At 49.1% G+C, this 18,476-nt stretch overlaps 2 protein-coding genes across 2 annotated transcripts in view; one reads left to right on the top strand and one right to left on the bottom strand.

Annotated features, from left to right (window-relative positions):
* Positions 1 to 3,699, top strand: part of EIF3A (eukaryotic translation initiation factor 3 subunit A) — a 29,100-nt gene extending 25,401 nt beyond the window's left edge. Inside the window, exons 20-22 of the mRNA XM_036385531.2 lie at positions 388 to 562; positions 987 to 1,156; positions 2,423 to 3,699. Coding sequence (XP_036241424.1) covers positions 388 to 562; positions 987 to 1,156; positions 2,423 to 2,664 — 587 coding nt within the window. The 3' untranslated portion in view covers positions 2,665 to 3,699. The remainder of the gene's footprint in view (positions 1 to 387; positions 563 to 986; positions 1,157 to 2,422) is intronic.
* Positions 3,700 to 10,435: 6,736 nt separating this feature from the next.
* NANOS1 (nanos C2HC-type zinc finger 1) lies at positions 10,436 to 11,464 on the bottom strand. The gene has a single exon (XM_036385797.1). The coding sequence runs from the start codon at positions 11,407 to 11,409 to the stop codon at positions 10,633 to 10,635; it is 777 nt and encodes a 258-aa protein (XP_036241690.1). The 5' UTR covers positions 11,410 to 11,464; the 3' UTR covers positions 10,436 to 10,632.
* Between the last annotated feature and the right edge of the window lie 7,012 nt (positions 11,465 to 18,476).

The raw sequence follows: 18,476 nt of genomic DNA, 5'->3' as shown, positions 1-18,476 counted from the left end.
AAAAAGCAGTAAATTCTTTAAAAATCTGCTTCCTTAAAATCTCCTCACTTGTGGATTTTCAGTAAGGAATCTGCTGTCTGGGCTACACCCTTTGCTTCTGCTTTACTTGTTTTGCACCAGACCCTTGTGGTTTCTGGCTGAAAACTGCAGGGTGCAGCCAGCTCTGCTGAACTGCAGCCCTGTGCATTACTGGCTTTACATTTAGCAGCTTGCACAGGGTTTTCTCTGTGCCTCCTGTGTGCAAACTTCTTACAAACATCTTGAGTTGCATCTTCAGGAGTCAGAACTTGAAGAACCAGTTTCTGTGACGGAAGTGAAGGGTTCTTTGTCTACAACAGAGATCAGAGGTCAGTCACAAACTCCTTTGACTGTGTTTCTTTCTTCCAGGGGGGTGGAGAGAACGAGAGAAGGCTCGCGAGGACAGCTGGGGCCCTCCCCGAGACTCCAGACCTTCAGGAGACCGTGAATGGGATCGAGACAAAGATCGGGATGAAAGTGAGAAGGAGCGGGAATTCGACAGGGAGAGAGATTTTGATCGAGACGATCGTTTCAGGCGTCCCAGGTCTGACTGCTCTGTTTAAGTACTTCTAGAATGTTTCTGCAAAAAGAAAAAAGGGCCCTGCTGATACAGAAATAACGTGGAATTGCTGAGTGAAAGGAACAAGGGTTAGTTTGTGTGAAACTAAGCACTTTAGGGCAGCAAATGGATAGGGGCATTTTGGGACCTTTTTGGTTTGTTATTTTTAGGATGATATCTGTTTACGGGAGGAATTCCAAAATGCTTAAAATGCTTTTAAATTTTTCTTTTTAACCTATTATCAAGAGAATTCCATGTTAGGCTCCAGAAAAACAAAACCAATTTTGGAAGTATGTTAAATAGACACCCACTAAGTCTGTAAATATCTGTGTTGTGATTTATTACTGCTCCTTTCCATAGCAAAGATAAAAATCCTAACATTTCGTTTTTACGTTTTGCGTGGCCAAAGGGATGAAGGCGGTTGGAGGAGAGGGCCAGCTGAGGAAACTTCCAGCTGGAGAGATTCGAGTCGTCGTGAGGAGTGGGACAGAGGTGGCCGTGACATGAGAGACCGGCGTGGTGACGACAGGGAGCCGCCCCTCAGGAGAGGAGCCCCGCTGCGATCCGAGCGGGAAGAGCGTACGTTCCTTTTGGTGTCCCTAAAGTCCTGACACTGCTGGGGAGGGCTCACATGGGAGTGGGTTATATTTTCAGCCTGTCTTTAAAGTGCCTTTCCATAAACAAAATAATAAAAAGCACCTTTGGCGCGATACGGAATTCTTCAGGGAATCTTAACTATTTGTAGTTGTGGTGTTTTCCATCTTAGTAGCATTTCACTTCTACAGTAGGAGGATAACATTTCGAATATGCACTTCTCATAGGATTGTGTTCTGGGTGTATGTAGTCCTTGTGTTCAGATTATCAAGGCAGATATCCCAGAAAGTAATTTCTTAAAACCCTTTCCTTAAAACCATTAAAATGTGACAGAAATATTTGTGAATGAGGGTTTCACACTATTAATGGTATTAATTTTGATGACAGACCTGTATTAATTTCGTATATTTATTAATCCTTTACTGTGTTCTAAAAATACACTAACAGCAAATCCATTTAACCTGGAGGGACCACCGCATCTTCCAGTTCTGGCATTCTTACCTTCAGAATCTCATTTTGTCTCTGCCCCAAATGTGGGTGCTCCTACACTTGGGAGCAGGCTGGAGCAAAACATGGCAGCAAACACAGGAGTTCTGCTGACAGAAAGGCAGAGTGTTCTCAGTGTGGAGATTTTTCTTTTTTTAATGTTTCAAGAAGTTTTGGGATTTGACTTCTTGGCATCTGCCCCAGCTTTGTTCACACACAGCTCAGGTGGCACTCTTAGCATCCTTTTGGTGGAAAGGAACAGTAAAGGGTGGGTGGATGCTGTTACCAGTGGAGTAATGTAATTCGTTACCATTTTACCTCTGATTCCAGTAGGCTGAAGAGCAATTTCCTCTCGTTTAATAACAGCAAACATTTTCCACAAATGTTTTTAAGTCAGGATTTGTGTTTTCAGGGTTCAGTCATTTCTAAGGAGACACTTTTGTGATTTTAATTCTGCTAATATAAGAATATATTTCTACACCATAAGACCATGTGCATCAGCAGAACATTCTAATTGCCATTCCTGTGTTTTAAAGATGACATTTAGATTGCTCACAACAATCCCAAACCCGAGAAGAGGTTTGAGTAGTTCTGCTGTGCTTTCCTATAAAATTAAAAGGTGTATTTGGCCACTGTCATGGTGTTCCTGTTGGCAGGGCTGAGGATCAGTAAATCCCAGTGCCAGGGTCGGGGCTGTTTGTTGGAACTCTTGCAGGCTGCTGCTGGAGCGTGACTGAGTTGTTTTTCTTTCTCCCCGCACCGCAGCGAGCTCGTGGCGGCGCGCCGACGACAGGAGGGAAGAGCGCGGCGAGGAGCGGGAGCCGCCGCGGCGCTCGGGCCCTGCTCCTGCTGCTCCTCCAACTTCTGCTGCCCCAGCAGCATCCAAAGAGAGAGAAAGGGATGGGGAGAAGGAGAAGGGATCCTGGAAAGCAGAGAAGGAGCGTGAACCCACACGCCGCACTAAAAACGAGACAGACGAAGAAGGGTGGACCACTGTACGACGTTAAGTGGGAATCACAGAGTTTAACCGATGTTTTAGCTTTGATTTGATGGAATCCACAGATTATATTTGTGCTTATAAACATTCTGAATTGGAATTCTTTAACCAATGTTTTGAGGTAACATGAAAGCATGAATTACTTACTCATATAGATTGATCATGCACAAAACTCACAGCAGAAGGTTGGAAATTGAATGTTGAAATGAATTGAAGGTTTTGAGATTTCAAATGATGCTTATTTCATGGGTCATTTGTTGCTAAAATAAAAAGAAGCAAGCCCAACAGCTGTCTGCAGTACAGCTTCTTTTTTGCACCAAAAACAGGCTGCCCTTTTTATTTTTAGTCTCTCTTAGTTTGGAATGGGGTATTATTGTCACAGGACACGCATTTGAAAACGCCTCTGTTCACACAGTGGAATTATTGAAAAAGCAGAGCTAAAAGAATTTGCATAATTAGCCAAAAAGTAGAAAAGCCCTCTTTTACATAGGTATTTTTGAGGGCAGGCTCTTTCTGAGATATTTTATCACTATCTAAATTCAGTAAGTCGTTTAAATTTGAATTGAATACAATAAACATTGTGAATTAGCTACACTGGGATATTTTCTGTAGATTTACTTGAATCCATAATGCCTCTGAGGCCACTTTGCAGTCATTGTTCCAGTAATGTACACACTGCTGCAGTGTACAAATCAAACTTGCAGCTTTTACAATTTGTGTTTTGGTAAGCATATGGCTATGTACTTTCTGTTGCCAATATCACAACTGCTTTTTCCATTACTGGATAATTCATGCCTTTCAAGGATTTATAAATATTGTCATATTTAAAATGTGTGGTTTTGGAGAAATTGTTCAATTTTCCCCCCAATTCTTTGTCTTCAGGGTCAATTCTTTCCCTTTCCAAAAAAGTGATTTGTAGTAATGGCTGTGTTGACTTTAAAGCTGGGGTGCAGTAACAACAAGGAACAATCTGGTCACACTGAAGCCAACACAGAACTTGCTGCTGTGTGTTTCTTCAATGATAAATAAACAAGTTAAGGAATTAGCTGCTGCAGTGTCTTGACTTTTTGGTGAGTCCTGCACCATGTGTCCATGCCGAACAGTTGTTGAACAACCATTTTCTGTTCTCAGACCTGTTCAGTACCAGCTGAAGGAGAAGGTGAGAACACCTGAGAAATCGGGTGTGTGAACAGGTTGTCCTTTTCCTGCCCTTTTCTGGGTTATCCAGGGCCAGTAGTTTTCTTGGGAAAAACTTGCTCTCAGAGCCATCTTCTCAGTGCTTGAGTTTTGTGTCTTTGGATCCTGTCATTGCTGGTTGAGTCATATGACTCCTTCAGACAAGTAGTGTTTTCCAAGCATAAAAAAGAATGCTGTATTTTTTGTTCTTTATACCGTCCCAAAAAGGATGGAACTAGAGACCAGCAGCCATCCAGTTATGGTGCTTACTGGATCTGGAGTAGGGGTTGCTGCTGTTCTTCAGCCACCTCCTGCTGTCCTTGCATTCTGTGTCACTGGATGCTGTTAAACAGGACCCAGGAGCTCACTCCAGTGCTGGCTGTGGAATTCCTGTGGTACTTAGAACCACGTTTGTCCAGTGTGGTTTTGAAGACCTCCAAGGCTGAGGACTGCACAAGTGTTCTGGGAAGCCTCTTCCAATGGTTGCCTGCTCCAGAGTGAAAAATCAGTGTCACAGAATGGTTTGGGGTGGAAGGGGACCTCAAAGGACATCCAGTCCAGCCCTCAACTGCAATGAGTAGGGACATATTTAATAGATCATGTTCCTCAGAGCTTGAATGTTTCCAGGGATGGGGCATCCAGCCTTTCTCTGGGCAATCTGTGCCAGTGTTTTCCACCCTCATTGTTAAAAAAACCTCTTGTATCTAATCTGAATCAACCATCCTTCAGTTTATAACCATTACCCCTTTTCCTATCACAACAAAATCTGCCAAAAAATCAGTGCCCATCCTTCTTACAGTGTGGAGGGATGGAATGTAAGAAAATAGTGCAGAAGGTAATCTCACACCTGAGGAGCTGCAGCTGTACTGATCACCAAAGATTAGGAACAGCCCTGCCCTTAACAGGCCACAGCTGTGTCCAGTAATGATGAGTGCTATAAAAGAGTGGCTTAGCTGGGTGAGGAGAGAGCTGGAGTTTGTTGGCTGTGCTGTGAGGAGCTGCCCATGAGAAATCACCAAGGAGGTGTGGAACTTCTGCAATACGATGACCACGTTACAGGCCCCCTTCAAAGGCCACAGTTAGGGCTCTGTGGAACCTTCTGTTCTCCAGGCTGAAAAACCCCAGCCTTTCCTCACTGGGGAGGTGCTCCAGTGCTCTGGTCGTTTTTGTGGCCCTCAAAAAGTTTAAACCTCTCTCTTTTGGCTTCTGCCCTGTCTCTCTGCTCACTGTGCGCTACTGCGGAAAGCTGGAATTTTCCAGAGAACTTTCTAGTAGGAAATGGGTGACTGCTGTGAGGTGTTCCTTTCTCCAGGCTGAACAGGCCCTGTCCCTTCAACCTTTCCTCCCAGATGTGTGCTCCAGCCCTGGACACTGTGTTGGTCCTCTACTGATAACAAATTTGGCTGAGTCCTTGTGTGGGGGGAATGGAAGCCCAAAGAGCACACAGGAAAGATGAGGTGAACTGAGGGGGACACTTCCCTTCTCCGGGCTTGGATCCAAGCTCAAAGAGCCTGGGCTCTGCTGGCTCGTGCTCACCTTTTCCCCTGTTTGAGCCCGCAGCCTGGCACGGCAAGGGTTCCTTCCTTGGCTGGGCAGGCCCCTGCCCTGCTCCCTCCTGAGTTCAGCAGGCTCCTGTCCATCCCTCTGGCCAGCAGCCCTGTCCAGGTGTGTCCCCAGGGCTGGGATCCCACCTCAGGGTCATCCTGTGGCTGCTCCAGGCCTGGAGGATGGTCCCAGCCCAGCCCCTGCCCACAGTGCTGAGCCTGGGCATCCAGGCAGGTTTTCTGCCCCCTTTGTTATGTGGGCTGCAGCATCCTGAGCTGGCTGCAAGGATGGTGTGTGAGACAGTGCTGAAAACCTTGTTAAAGCTGAGATGAAGAACATCCAGTGCTGCTCCCCTCGTCCACAAAGATATTTTATTGTAGAAGGCAGCTGAGCCAGGCATGGCTTACCCTCAGTAATTCCATTCTGGCTGTTCCCAGTTGTCTTCTGCATGTCCCCAAAAAGATGTTCTGAAAGGATTTCCTCTGATTCTCCCAGGAACTGAAGTGATACCATGTGGCCTGTGCTTTCTCAGATGGTCCTTTCAGCCTTTTATCAACGACAGGCACAACATTTGCCTTTCTCCAGCCTTGTAATATGTAAATAGTGATTATACCTTCAGTTGCACAGTTTTAATTGTATCCACACAAAGACACTTGCACACAGGGATGAGTGTTAGTCATCCCTGCACCAGCTAAAGCTGCTTCCCGATCTGTGTTATTAATTTGCATTATTTGAGATTGTGGTAATGTTGTGTTACATTCTCAGGGCTGGGCAGCTTGAGGAGAGGCTGGAGAGATGTGAGTTTTGCAGGCATGCAAATGTGTTTATTTTATTGCTTGCTCTGTTTAGACACAATACTGACAGTGATCAAAAACCTCTGCTGACCAAATCCAACAGCTCAAACCTCCACCTCCATCATTAAAATGAACACAAAATTTGGTTACGTGAAAATGTTGCCAAATGAGTTTTGTGTCAATCTTTGCCTTGTTTGAGTCACATTCCCTTAAACAGCTAAATTTTTCAGTGAACCTTAGAAGAACACAAACTGTGACAGGCTGTATTTGGAAGGCAGAACTTAAGGCTGCTGCTGTTTGAATGGGTGCAAATGTTGCTGGATTAAAATAAATCTCCAGCAGGGCAGTGTCAGGTATGAGAAGTGCTGTTTCCTTCCTGCTCCAGGAGCAGTCCAGACACTGACCCAGCCCATGGGCAGGGACATCAGGGTCCTCAGCAGAAGGGGGCATAATTGGCATTATATTTAAGCTTTCTCTAGAGTGCTTTAGCTATAAAAACTAATATTTTCTTACAAAATCCATATTTATGAGAACTGGCAGGGTGCAGTGGTGTTGCTCCTGACTAGGCACAGCCACAACTGCAGCCCAGGACGTGTCATGACGTTGGTGACCTCAGTGAGGCCATGAGGAGGGCCAGGAGGATGTTGGGGTGGGCTGGGGGGCAGCTAGGAGCCATCTCAGACAGCAAGAGCACTGGAAGGCTTGTCTTGCTGTAAATGAAATATATCTCTGTTATTTCCCTGTCCTTGGGCTGCTGTCACTGGCAGGAGCTGCTGCATGTAAGCAAGTTATCCTCCTGTGGCTAAAGGGTTCTGCTGAGTGGTGCCGGCCTACAAAGGGAAGGCACTGGGTCAGTGAAATGCAAGATCCAAAATGTACCTTTCATTCAGGCACTAGTGCCCATCCTGTGGTTTACTGCAGCATTGCAAGAAGTAGGCACTCAAGTGGAGTAACAAAAACACCCAATTCTTCCTTTTTTTGCCATGGCAGGACCAGCTGGAGCTGAAATGCTCTACACTTTGTCTGGTTCTCCTCTTAAATAAATTTAATGCCTTTAATTACAGTAGAATGGAGATTTTACAAACTATTCTACTGCATTTTACTAATCAAAACCTCCCTTGCTGCACCTAAAGTTCTGTTAGCCCTTCCTCTCTTGGGCTTTGCTAAACCTTGTTCCATTTTTAGTGAATCACTTGTTTTGTCCAGAAAACAGGCATTTTAGAATTGTGTCTTCTTCCTCATGCAACTCTTAGCAACTCATCTCCAGTAAAAATTAATCTATATATCTGGTGGATCAAACTGGCACTGAAAAAAAAAATAAATTAAAAAAAAGGACATTTTATAGCTGTTGTGGTTTGGTCCTATGGCATCTACCTGAGGCACTGGTCAGCAGAGTGACAGCAACCTGCCCAAACAGAATTTCCACTGAAGATGGGCCCAGACTTACCTGACTTCAGCTGAATCAAGTTTCCTATACACCTGAAAGTAGTTTCTAATTAGAAGTAGCTTACTTTTTTGCCAAAACTAGCACCAGCTGAGCATGATTATTCAATATTATGTTCCTCCTCTTGCCAGACTATCACTATAGAAAAGATTCCATGACTTACATGCACAAGTTTAAACAGGTGACCATAATATTTTGATTTGCAAATGCCTGTAGAAGAGTGAAAATAGGATCTTACTTTCCATAGATTTCAGATTAAGCTCTTTGCTGTTCCTAGAATTTAAATTACTAATACAAACAATTCCCTGTATTTAAGGAGTCAAAGTAGCAATACAAACACTGTCTATTGTAATAACCTTTTCAGAGTGACCAAGAACAAGCATCTTTCTGCTCACTCAGTGCCACAAGGAGTGTGCTGGTACACCAGAAATCACAGGAGCTTACTTCAAAAAAACAACCAAAAAATCCTTTAAGGTTTGGTCTTTGTTAGACTCACACTTGTAAATCTTTAAAGGGCAAGCTGTCCTGTTGAATGATTACATAAAGTAACTGAAGAGCCTTGCTGTCAGGCTGGCTTTTGCTGAATCCTGTCATCTTTCTGCAGTAGTCTGAGGTTTGTTTTTGGTTTTTTTTTTTGTACCTCCCCCACCCCCAACTGGTCTTGAAGCTGTTACTCTTCCACTTTACCTGTGAAGCCTTTGATGAGATGCCCAGTGCCGGGTAGCAGCGAGGCCAGGCAGCTCCTGGCCTTTCCAGAGCAAGGCTGCAGCTCCCTGCAGAACAGAACCAGGAGCTACAGGCTGTGGACACAAGTTCTCCTCTCACACAGGCTCTGCAGAAGGCCAGTGCCATCCAGGACACAGGATCTGCTGTTATCCTGAGGGATTTCAGGCCTTGCTACAGGGCTGGTGCTGCACAGCAGCTGAATGGAAAGAGCAGAGAGGAGGGGCAGGGTCATGGCAAACACCTCCAATCCAGCCCGGCCAGTTAACCCTCAGAAAACACCCGAGACAGGTTTTCTCTTTGATCTTTCTTGCTTTTGTGTCCAGTAACAGTCAACTGCATTAAAATGTATATAAGGATCTTCAAACTTCCCACAAGGAGGTAACAAAAGTACAGAAGAAAACTCTTCCCACAGCATCACACAGGAGCTCGATTCTAATGTGTGATGGACACAAATTAAACCCACGTGGACCAGGAATCACAAAACCAAACACATCTAACTTGAACAGCTTCGAGGAGCCTGTGGTGCACTCCCCATAGAGCAGGAGACAAAATGTAATGTATTTAGCACAAGGATAGCTGCAGCCACTGAGTGTTACTTAATGCAAACCCCACTGCATTTGATAATTAGACCTGACACCATCTTTGGAGCCATCTGATGGAGATTTAAGGGAACACTTCCACAAAAAATCAGATTCTCCCTCCTAATTGCTGTGGCTGGGAGTCAACAGCAGTGACTAATGAACCCTGGGTCCTCATCCCCAGCCCATCCCACACATGTTTTGACTCCCTCCTTGACTGTCCTGCTCTCCTGACCCCATCTGCCACCCTGCTGAGCAGCTTTTCAAAAGGAAACCACTCAAGTGTGCATTACTCCTCACTTTCCTAGTTCCCTTTTTCTGTCCCATCTCCTTTCTCATCTTCCTGGTGATGTCCCAGAGTTCCTCCACAAGGCTCTCTTCACCTCTCTGCTTCACAGCAGTGTGACCCTCTGCCCTGAAAACTCCAGCACCCATCTCTCTGCTCCAGAGTACTCTTAAACTCCAAACTGCTGCTGCTCCTTGTCCTACCTCTGGGTAACAAAAAGCCCCCCAAAAAACTAAACCCAAAAACAAACAACCAAAAAACTCAAAACAAACCAAACAAAAAAAAAACCCAACAAAAACCTTAATTAAAAACAAACAAAAAACCCCAAATGAAAATAGCAACAAGGAACAGACAAACGAACCAAAAAAAAAAAAGCCTTTTTTTTTCACTTTGGGATTAGAAGTGATATAACCCTGGCTGATATTCAGTACCAAGGAACTGCCATCACCCAGAGTGGTCCAGGACTTCAGCCTAATTCTTATGCTTTGAACAGTCTGTGTAGAGTTAAGGATATTTGTTATCCACATGGGTAGATCTCTTTTACTTGCAAGGAGTTAAAGCCACATTCTCTGAACTCTTGAAAACAAACAACCTCCCTTTCTTCCATTCTCCTACAGTCACAGCTTTCTGCTTTGTCCAGGTCTCTTTCAAGCAGGCTTCCCCCATTCTCCACCACAAACACAGCTGCATCAAAGCTTGCTCCACTGCCTTTCTCCTGCCTTTCTGCCGGCAGCAAGGGCTCGGTTTGCTCTCTAGCCCAGAGTCAGCACGTTTTCAAACACGCACTTGGATGTTTTCTCCCCTCAGACCTTCCCTAAAGCTGCGTATTCCACACGGGGACCAGCGAGACCAGCGCCATCGGTGCCCACCGGAGGAAGGCTGACCGCTCGGATGCTGCGATTCCGGGAAGCAGGAGCGAATCACCGAGAGCAGCTTCGATGGCGATTTGCACACCGGTTTTAATACCGGCCAAGGAAACCGCTGGGATGTTTGCTTTAAGAGCTGAAGGGCGGAGTGTTGTACCCTAATTAATACCCTGCTATTAGCTGGCGATGAAGAGCAGCTCTCCCGCCGCACGGAGCGCTCGGGCCGGCCGGGGGCAGAAGGCGGCGCTGCCCCGCCGCGGGCACCGGGAGCCCCCGGCCGCGGGCACCGGGACCCCGCCACCTCCCCGGCCGCGGGTTGAACCGCCGGACCCCCCGCGCACCCCCACCCAGTCAGACCTCGCCGTCTCCATAAAAATCACATATAGATATATTTTTTCTTACAATAAACAAACACAGCGCATCTCCGCCTCGCAGTGCCCGTGCCCGGCGCCGGGCTCCGCGCGTTCCAGCGCGCAGCGGCCGCCCCGGGGCAGGGTCCGGGGCCGGGACCGGGGCAGTGTCAGCGCTGGGGGGCGCGGGGCGAGCCCCGGGGGTCCCGGCCGCTAGCGGCCCTTCCTGCCCAGCGCGGTCCGGGCGTGCCGGAGCTGCCGGGCCGCCGGCACTTTGGACAGGGGGCAGTACTTGATGGTGTGGGCATTGTCGCCGCTGGCGCCGCACAGGGGGCAGGTGTAGCGCCGCAGCACCGGGCACAGGACGCGGCCGTCGGGTCCTTTGAGGATGTGCGTGGTGTAGAGGGCCACCGCCTCCTTGTTGTTCCGGCAGAAGACGCAGACCTGCAGCTCGGGCTTGAGCAGGCGGGAGGCGGCCCGCGGGTGCGCCGGCAGCCGCCCCGCCACCACCACGCCGCCCCAGGCGTGGGCAGAGCCCTCCCGGCCCGGGTGCTCCCCCGAGCAGTCGAACACCACGGCGGCGGGGCCGCCGCGCCCGGGAAAGGGGCTGAACTCGGCGAAGCGCTCCTCCAGCAGCCCCTCGCCGTGATGGTGGTGGTGGTGATGCCCGCACAGCTCCAGGTCGTGCAAGTCCAGCGCGCCCTCGAAGTACGGCCCCGCCGCCTCTTCTTCCTCCTCCTCCTCTTCCTCCTCCTCCTCGGCCGGCGGCACGGCGGCCGCTACCACCACCGAGGGGGGCTCGGGGCCGAAGCCCTTGCCGGGCCGCACGGCCTTGGTGATGAGCGTGGCCAGCCCCAGGTAGTCGTTCCAGGAGTTGAAGACGTTCCCGCAGGCGCTGTGGCTCCGGCCGCCGTAGCGGGCACCCGGCAGGCACTCCACGGGCGGGAGGTGCCGGTGCTGCTCCAGCTTGGTGCCCGGGAATGCCTCCATGGGAGCGGCCCCGCCTCAGGTGCGGGGCAGCACCGGGCGCTCCGAGCCCGCGGCCGCTCCCGTCCGCCGCCTCTGCGATCGCGCGGCCGCGCGGAGCGCCTCAAGTAGGGGGCGGGGGCGCGGCTGCCGCGCTCCCATTGGCTGTCGGCCAGAGCTCCCTCGCGATCATTGGCTGAGCGGCGGAGGGGGCGTGGCTCAGCTGCGGTCGGGGCGCGCTCCGGTCCCGCAGGTGCGGCGGGACCGGGACCGGGACCGGGACCGGGACCGGACCGGGACCGGGACCGGGACCGGGACCGGGACCGGGACCGGGACCGGGACCGGGACCGGGACACAGATGGGGCTCGGGAACGAGATCGGGAACGGGGATGGAGATCGGGACTGGCAATCAGGAGTGGGATCAAGATAGAGATCGGGACTGGGACTGAGACCAGAATCAGGAGCGGGACCGGAACTAGGATGGGGATCGGGATCGGGACTAGGATCAGGACCGGGACCGGGGACCGGGGGACGGGGACCGGAATGGGGACGGGGACTGGGATGGGGATGGAGATCGGGACCGGGGATGGGTATGGAGATCGGGACTGGCACCGGCACAGGAATCAGGAGTGGGATCGGGACAGAGATCGGGATTGGGACTGGAACCGGAATCAGGAGCGGGATCGAGACCGGGACAGGAGGATCGGGACGGGGAGCGGCAGCGGAGCCCCAGGATGATCCGGGAGCAGCCTGTGCGAGTCGGACCCGACAAGGCACAGGTCCGGGCGGTGCCGCTCCGAGGGCCCGGCACTGACAGGGGGGAATCGCCCCCCGCCGCAGAGCGCTGCGGGCACAGAACAAGTTTAGCGCTGTACCGATGGGAGGGAGCCTTGTAAGCTCATGGAGATAAATGGGGCAGCAGGTGCCTTCCCACTGTGCAAATAAGTTGTGTGGGGCAGAGGGGATCTCCTCTTACACCCCTTTTAGAAGTGGGTTTTAATTAATTGAATTAGAGAAGGTGTGGCTGGGGTCTCAGGTGAGTTACAGCCCTCACTGGAGTGCTGCTCTGGTGTGGGGAAGCAGTCTGGAATATTGAACTCTAGGAAGGGATGGGCCTGGCTATGCTGTGCCTGTGAGTGCTCTGTGTGCAGTGGGAGGATGGACAGACACCCTGGGCAGCAGGACAGGCAGCAGTGTCCCTCAGCACCCACTGCTGGGCCTGCTGAGCCCAGGTTTTGGTAGCCCAGCCCTCACCCCTCTGCTCAGTCCTTGCAGGGCAGGTGCTGTGCTGCAGGACAAGGGACTGTGGTGGGGAGATGCAAACCCCCCTTTGCTGCCCTGATGGTTCCCATCCAGTCAGGCCACCCAGAAACCAGATCCTCCTTCGGGAAGTATCAGGTGTGCTTTTCCATTTGGGCAAGAGGAGCTGACAATGCAAAGATCCTATTAATTTCCAGCCCCTGGTGAGAGCTGCTGGGCTGAGCAGGGTGGGTGGGTTTTGTCAGCAGTAAATATCTCTCCCCTGTGCACGGCCCTGATTTGTCAGTCTAACAGATGCTCCTCTGGCAGGTAAAGCAGCTTTCCAGTGTGTTTTGTTTGCATCTGCAACGGGCAGGTTTCATAAGCTCAGGTATCAGGAATTCCTCCCTGGGGGCTGGATCTGCCTCCCCAGCCCCATGAAATACCTGGGAAGTGGGTGTGCCAAGGACCAGGGAACAACAGGGATGGCTGCAGGGAGCAGAGCTGGCTGGAATCAGAGTTTCAGAGCATGAATTCTCTGTCTGAAACTCACTGGGACTCCCTTCAGTACTGAAAACATTCACAGAGGAAGTTCTGTTCCAGACCACATTGTGTGGGACACGGTTCTGCACTGGGGGACCACAGGGACATTTCACTGTCATGGGGTGTCAGGCTCAGCCCAGAGCTCATCTCTGAGATGCAGTTATGTGACAAACCTTTGCCCTCTTCACTGGAGTGTTCCAGGGCCTGATTTGCACTGGAGCCAGCAGGGAATGGCAGAGGTGACAGATGGGTGACAGGGCACAGGGTGATCAGTCAGAGTGGCTGAGCATCACTTCCTGGAGCAATTGTTGTATCTCATCTTCTGTAGACATTTTAGGAGGCAGAGAGAATAATTTCACATCACTGCTGTAGAAGTGTGTGTAGCTACAGGCAGAGAGTTAAATGACCCTGTGTTGTGATGAAGAACCTGGAGCAGCATAAAAAAACATCCTCACTGGGGAAAATATTGTGAAGGACAGACACCTGTCACCAGCACTGCAGTAACAGCATCCCCTGTTTGACCAACAGCTCAGCACAGCTCACATGCCTTGGCAATCCAAGTGTTTGGGGTGTGTTGCAGGACTTATTTCATTACTTTCTTTGTCCAGACTTTTGCCCATGGACCTGCATGTTCCAGGTGTTGAGCAAAGACTCAACAGCTCCACTCAGGTCCCTTCAGAGCTGTCAGGCATTGTCAGGCTTGCACCAAGCTCGTGCCAGCTGATTGGGGTCACCCAGGCACAGTGCTGGTCCCAGAGCAGGGAATCCCACTGTTGACATTGGAATGAATCAATGTCTTGGTGAAACTCCTCATCAGTTTCAAGCAGCAAACAAAATATGTGGTCAAGAAGAGCTAATGGATGAACAGCTGCTTCTGGGAAGGATTGGTGTTGTGGTGTGCTTTGAAATGTTCTACATTTGCAGCACTGAGAACTGCATGAAAAACTGCTGCTGTCCTCAGCTGGAATTGGGATTATTTCTGACTGTGCCAAAGTCCCCTTTAGGACCCCTTGTCAGGGCTTGGGCAGTGTAGGAGCACAGGTGCCTTGGGGGTGTCTCGTGTGAGTTCTCGTGGCAGGGCTGCACAGCAACCCTGGCAAGCTCTCACCTGGAGCAGCAGTGACAAACAAACAGCTGTTGGCACTGTGAGTTCAGCACCACAGGCCAAGCTCTGCCCAGCCAGGGGGAAAGTTCTCTGCTCCCTCAGTGCAGAGAGAAACTGTGTCAGAATTTCGAGCTGATCTGAGCACAGGGAGCCACCAGATCTGCTGGGGTCTGAGAAATCTGCTTGGGGAGCTCCCACTGGCCACAGGGATTTGTAAGGTCCAAGATTGCTCCTGGGAATACACACACTCATATATATGTATGAAATCTGGGGCTGTGCCAGCTGCAGGTGAGTGAGGCCTTTGTTTGGGGCTGGAGGAAAGATTTTTTTTCTTCGTATCAAAGCAAAAATGATCTAACAAGTGACTTAACAAGAACGATAGAAGGATTTAAGCACAGAGGGGTTTGAGTGCATGCAGGACAGCTGTCAAGTTTAGAGAGGAGATTAGCAGTTCATTTTAGAGATAAATTAGGAAAGGGCTTACTCTGGGGGGCTGAGAGCTCCCCTGAGGCTGGGGAGGATTTACTGCCTGGAAGTGTTGATGTATTGTGCACGTTGTGAAGCTTGCCATCCCTGCAGCTTTGATATGTTCCAGCTTTTCTTCAAAACCCCTGTGGATTTTAAAGTGGCTTTCATTTAATGTGGGAGATGTTGACAAGCTCCCCCAGGAGGCTGGCAAGTTCTCAGAAGGGTCTTTTAAAAATATTAGCTTCACCACCACTTCTAGAAGACTTTTCCCCCCTCTCTGGAATATCAAGGAGTGGTTTGTTTCTGACAGCACTGAAAATACACAAGGTGTCTGCTGACACAGGGAAGATATGCCCTGTGCTGCTTGGACTCCCAGCCTGGTGTTCAGCAATCCTATCTAAAGCTTTTGCTTAACTGATGATGCTTGTGTTTGGAAAGCTGAAGTTTATAGCACAGAGCAATCCTGTGCAGAAGATTGGAAGCAGCTGGTGGGACTGACATGGGTGAGTCAGGTTTCAGAGGGGGATACAAACACAAGTGATGGAAGCAGAGCTTCAGCCTGGGGTCTGCTCAGAGGCCTCAGCACTGATGTGATGCCTCAGGTTTGGCTTTTCTATTTTTCAGATTCTGAGCTGCTTTAGTGTGTGGGTCTGGGCTTCACATCAGGGGATGGTGAGCTCTCACACAGAATAAGTAGACAAAACAATTCCTTCTCTAGCTGGGGACCCAAAGACAGCTAATCCAGATCTCAGGCCCAAGAGCACAAACAGCGTGGGCTGAAGAGAGAAAAGAAGAAGGATGGAACTTCATAACCAAAAGCTGTAATTAGACAATTAGCTCAAATATGCAAATGGACCAAAACTTATAAAAGTGTGAGACCCCACGGCTGGTCATCCATTTTGTGACCATTTTGAGTTGTCCTGCCCAAGGTGGATCCATTGAGGCCTCCTAATAAATCCCTACTTTATTCTTTATCTCTGTCCCGTCTCTGTTCTAGGTCAGCCTCCTCAAGGCATCAGATGTTCCTGTGGGAGATTAACTTCCTCTGCTGTTTCCCTCCTCAGAAGGGAGGGAGCCTCTGCTCCTTGCCAGGGCCGTGAGGAGGGTGGGGATCCCAGGCTCGGTGTCTCCAGACTCCAGGGAAAGCAGGGTCTGAGCTGGCACGACAGTGTTGGTAAGAGGGATAAGGAAATCATCCTGGCCTCTGTTTACTGGCAAAAAGCCTCCCTGGGATGGAGGATTAGGGATGCAAAAGCCAGCTACAGAACATGGCTTTGGTTTTGGGAGCCTTTCTTTAGAGGTTTTGCTTTTGCTTTTGTTGTGTGGAAGCAGCTGATCCTTCAAGGAGGTGGAAATGTGACTGCAAAGGAGGCAGTGGTGGTTTCACCTTGTGTGATCTGTGCTGAGCCCAGGGGCCATTTCAGCATAACCAAACACATCAGGTGTTTCTTTAACAGGGTGTAGAGCACAACCTTCACTGCACTGGGGGCAGGAGTGACTGTCCAGATCACTCATTTTAGAGTTACATGACAGTCCTCAGGTAACTGCAGCAAATGTTTACCCAGGCCAACAGAGCTGGTGGGGAATGTGATGCATTTTTAGCTGTGTCTCAGTTTGATTCAACCACTGAAAGTGCAGAACAGCACACAGCATTAGCCAGCTCTGTAAGAACTGCTGCTCCACCTCATGCAGACAACAGGAAAGAGCTGAGAGCAGAAAAGAAAAGGTGCTTCCAAGAATATATCATTGTCATCAAGTAAGTAATGTGCTCATCACAGCAGAAAGTTATATGGGCAACCTAAACATGGCTGTGCTTGAATTTCCAGCAAAATGCTGTTATTTCCCCTGGTTTGTTTTCTCTCCAGCAATGGCACCTTGAACCAAGATCAAGTGAAGCTGAGCATTCAGCAGAGCCCAGAGTGCCCAGCCCAGGGGTGTGTAGGGGGACAGCTGAGCCTCCCCAGGGCTGACAGCAAAGAGGATGAGAGGAGATTTCATGCTCTGGGGGCTGACAGTGCAGGGAGAAGGGAAACTTTCCTCTCCCCCCAGAAAAGTTTGTCAGCTGAAGGAGACAAAGTGCTTCCTGGACTTTTAAAATCAGAGCACTGCTGAAAGTGTTGAATATAGAAGCTGTAAAAAAATAAGGAAAAAAATCCATCACAAGACTATTTTTACAATCAAAAATGTATCTAATCTAATTATGGTGGCTGATAAACAGTAGATACTATCAGCTCTTCCATCATCTCTTGCAAATGCATGGAATTTAAAGGAGAATGCAAAGGTCATAGACAACCAGCCAGGGTTTTGACTTGCCCATCCAAACTAGAGCAGAACACAAATAAAGCCAAGAGCTTTAAATGATTATCAGCAGCACCATATTTGTCCTGAGGATATGCTGACTTATGGAGAGGAGTGTCAAAGTGGCATAGAAATTAATTTATACTGCTCAAGAGAAAATCAAATGTTTTTTTATGAAAACCAAAAGGTAGGCTTGGTTTATTTTTTTGTTGAGGAACAGTTTGTGCTTATGCATTTTATTAATATGTCAGGGAAATGTAATAATAAATGCTATAAGCACTTCAGTTCCTAAATGTCAAATGTGATTTCCCTTTACAGCAAATCCATGTTGAGATGGAGAACCAGGTACTTCTGCAAAGAGCCTGAAATGGCGCAGGAGGTGTGTTTATTTTACAATTTTGTATGAATTAAATCAGGTCCATATTACTGAACTTTATTATTGCTGAATATCTCTGGATAACCCTGGATATCCAAGGTCGGGCTGCATGAGGCTCTGAGAACCTGCTCTAGTGCAGGGTGTCCCTGCCTGTGACAGGAGGGCTGGAGCAAGGTTTAAAATCCTTTCCCACCCAAACCATTCTGTGATGCTGTGGCCTCAAGCTCACGTTTTTGGGGAGCAGGAGCTCTCTGATCTAACCTGAGCTGCCCAGCTGCTGGCACCCCCTGTGACCTGGCTGTGCCTCTGGGAGGGCTGAGGTTCAACCCCAGCCTGCTGCACTGCTCTGCAGCCAGGAGTTCACTTTTGGAGCTCATTGTCCTGGCAGGTTCTCGTCCTGTGCCTCTGGCAGAGTCTGCCCCAGCAGCTGTGTAGGGTTTGTGCCTCCTGGGGGTATTTTGGAGTTTCACACGCTGAATTTTGGGGTGTCAGTGGGCTTCACCTGCAGGTAATGTTGTTTCACACTTTCCTTTAGCTCCAGAGTAATTATAAACCCAGCAAATATTAAGGATGTGCTTATTGTGGCAAGCCTTGCCACAGTACTTGCAGTTTTTCTCAAAGTTGGCAGTTTTATAAGATTTCAGGAGACCACAGAGCTCTTAAGGCACAGAAAGACGTCCTGGTGACTCACAGTGCAGATTAAACTCCTGTTTAATATCAGTGATGAAAATCCTCCTTACTAAAAGGGGGTGGCCAAGAGTTTGTTCATCTCCTGCTGCCCCTGCTTTCTTGTCTCTTGGAAGAGGAAAGCCAAGTCAATGCAGTTGGGAAAAATCAGAGGTTTTCTGTTTTGGACAAGTCTCTGCATTCATTGAAAAGAGTATTTCAAATAAAATTTTGGCTAGACACTCTACATTCCTTTAAGTATTCCTCCTCTCCAAAAAAGAAAAAATCACTGCTCCAGGATATCCTTGAGAGAGCTCAGTGCTTGCATGAGATTTATTGCTTTTAGGTTCTGAATCAGTTCTGAACTGAATTAGCAAATGCTAGTGCATATTTCTA

The sequence above is a fragment of the Molothrus ater genome, chromosome 8 (assembly GCF_012460135.2).
Source record: "Molothrus ater isolate BHLD 08-10-18 breed brown headed cowbird chromosome 8, BPBGC_Mater_1.1, whole genome shotgun sequence".
Lineage (NCBI taxonomy): Eukaryota > Metazoa > Chordata > Aves > Passeriformes > Icteridae > Molothrus > Molothrus ater.
Note: the sequence above shows the minus strand (reverse complement) of the source record. Positions and strands in the feature narration are given on the sequence as shown.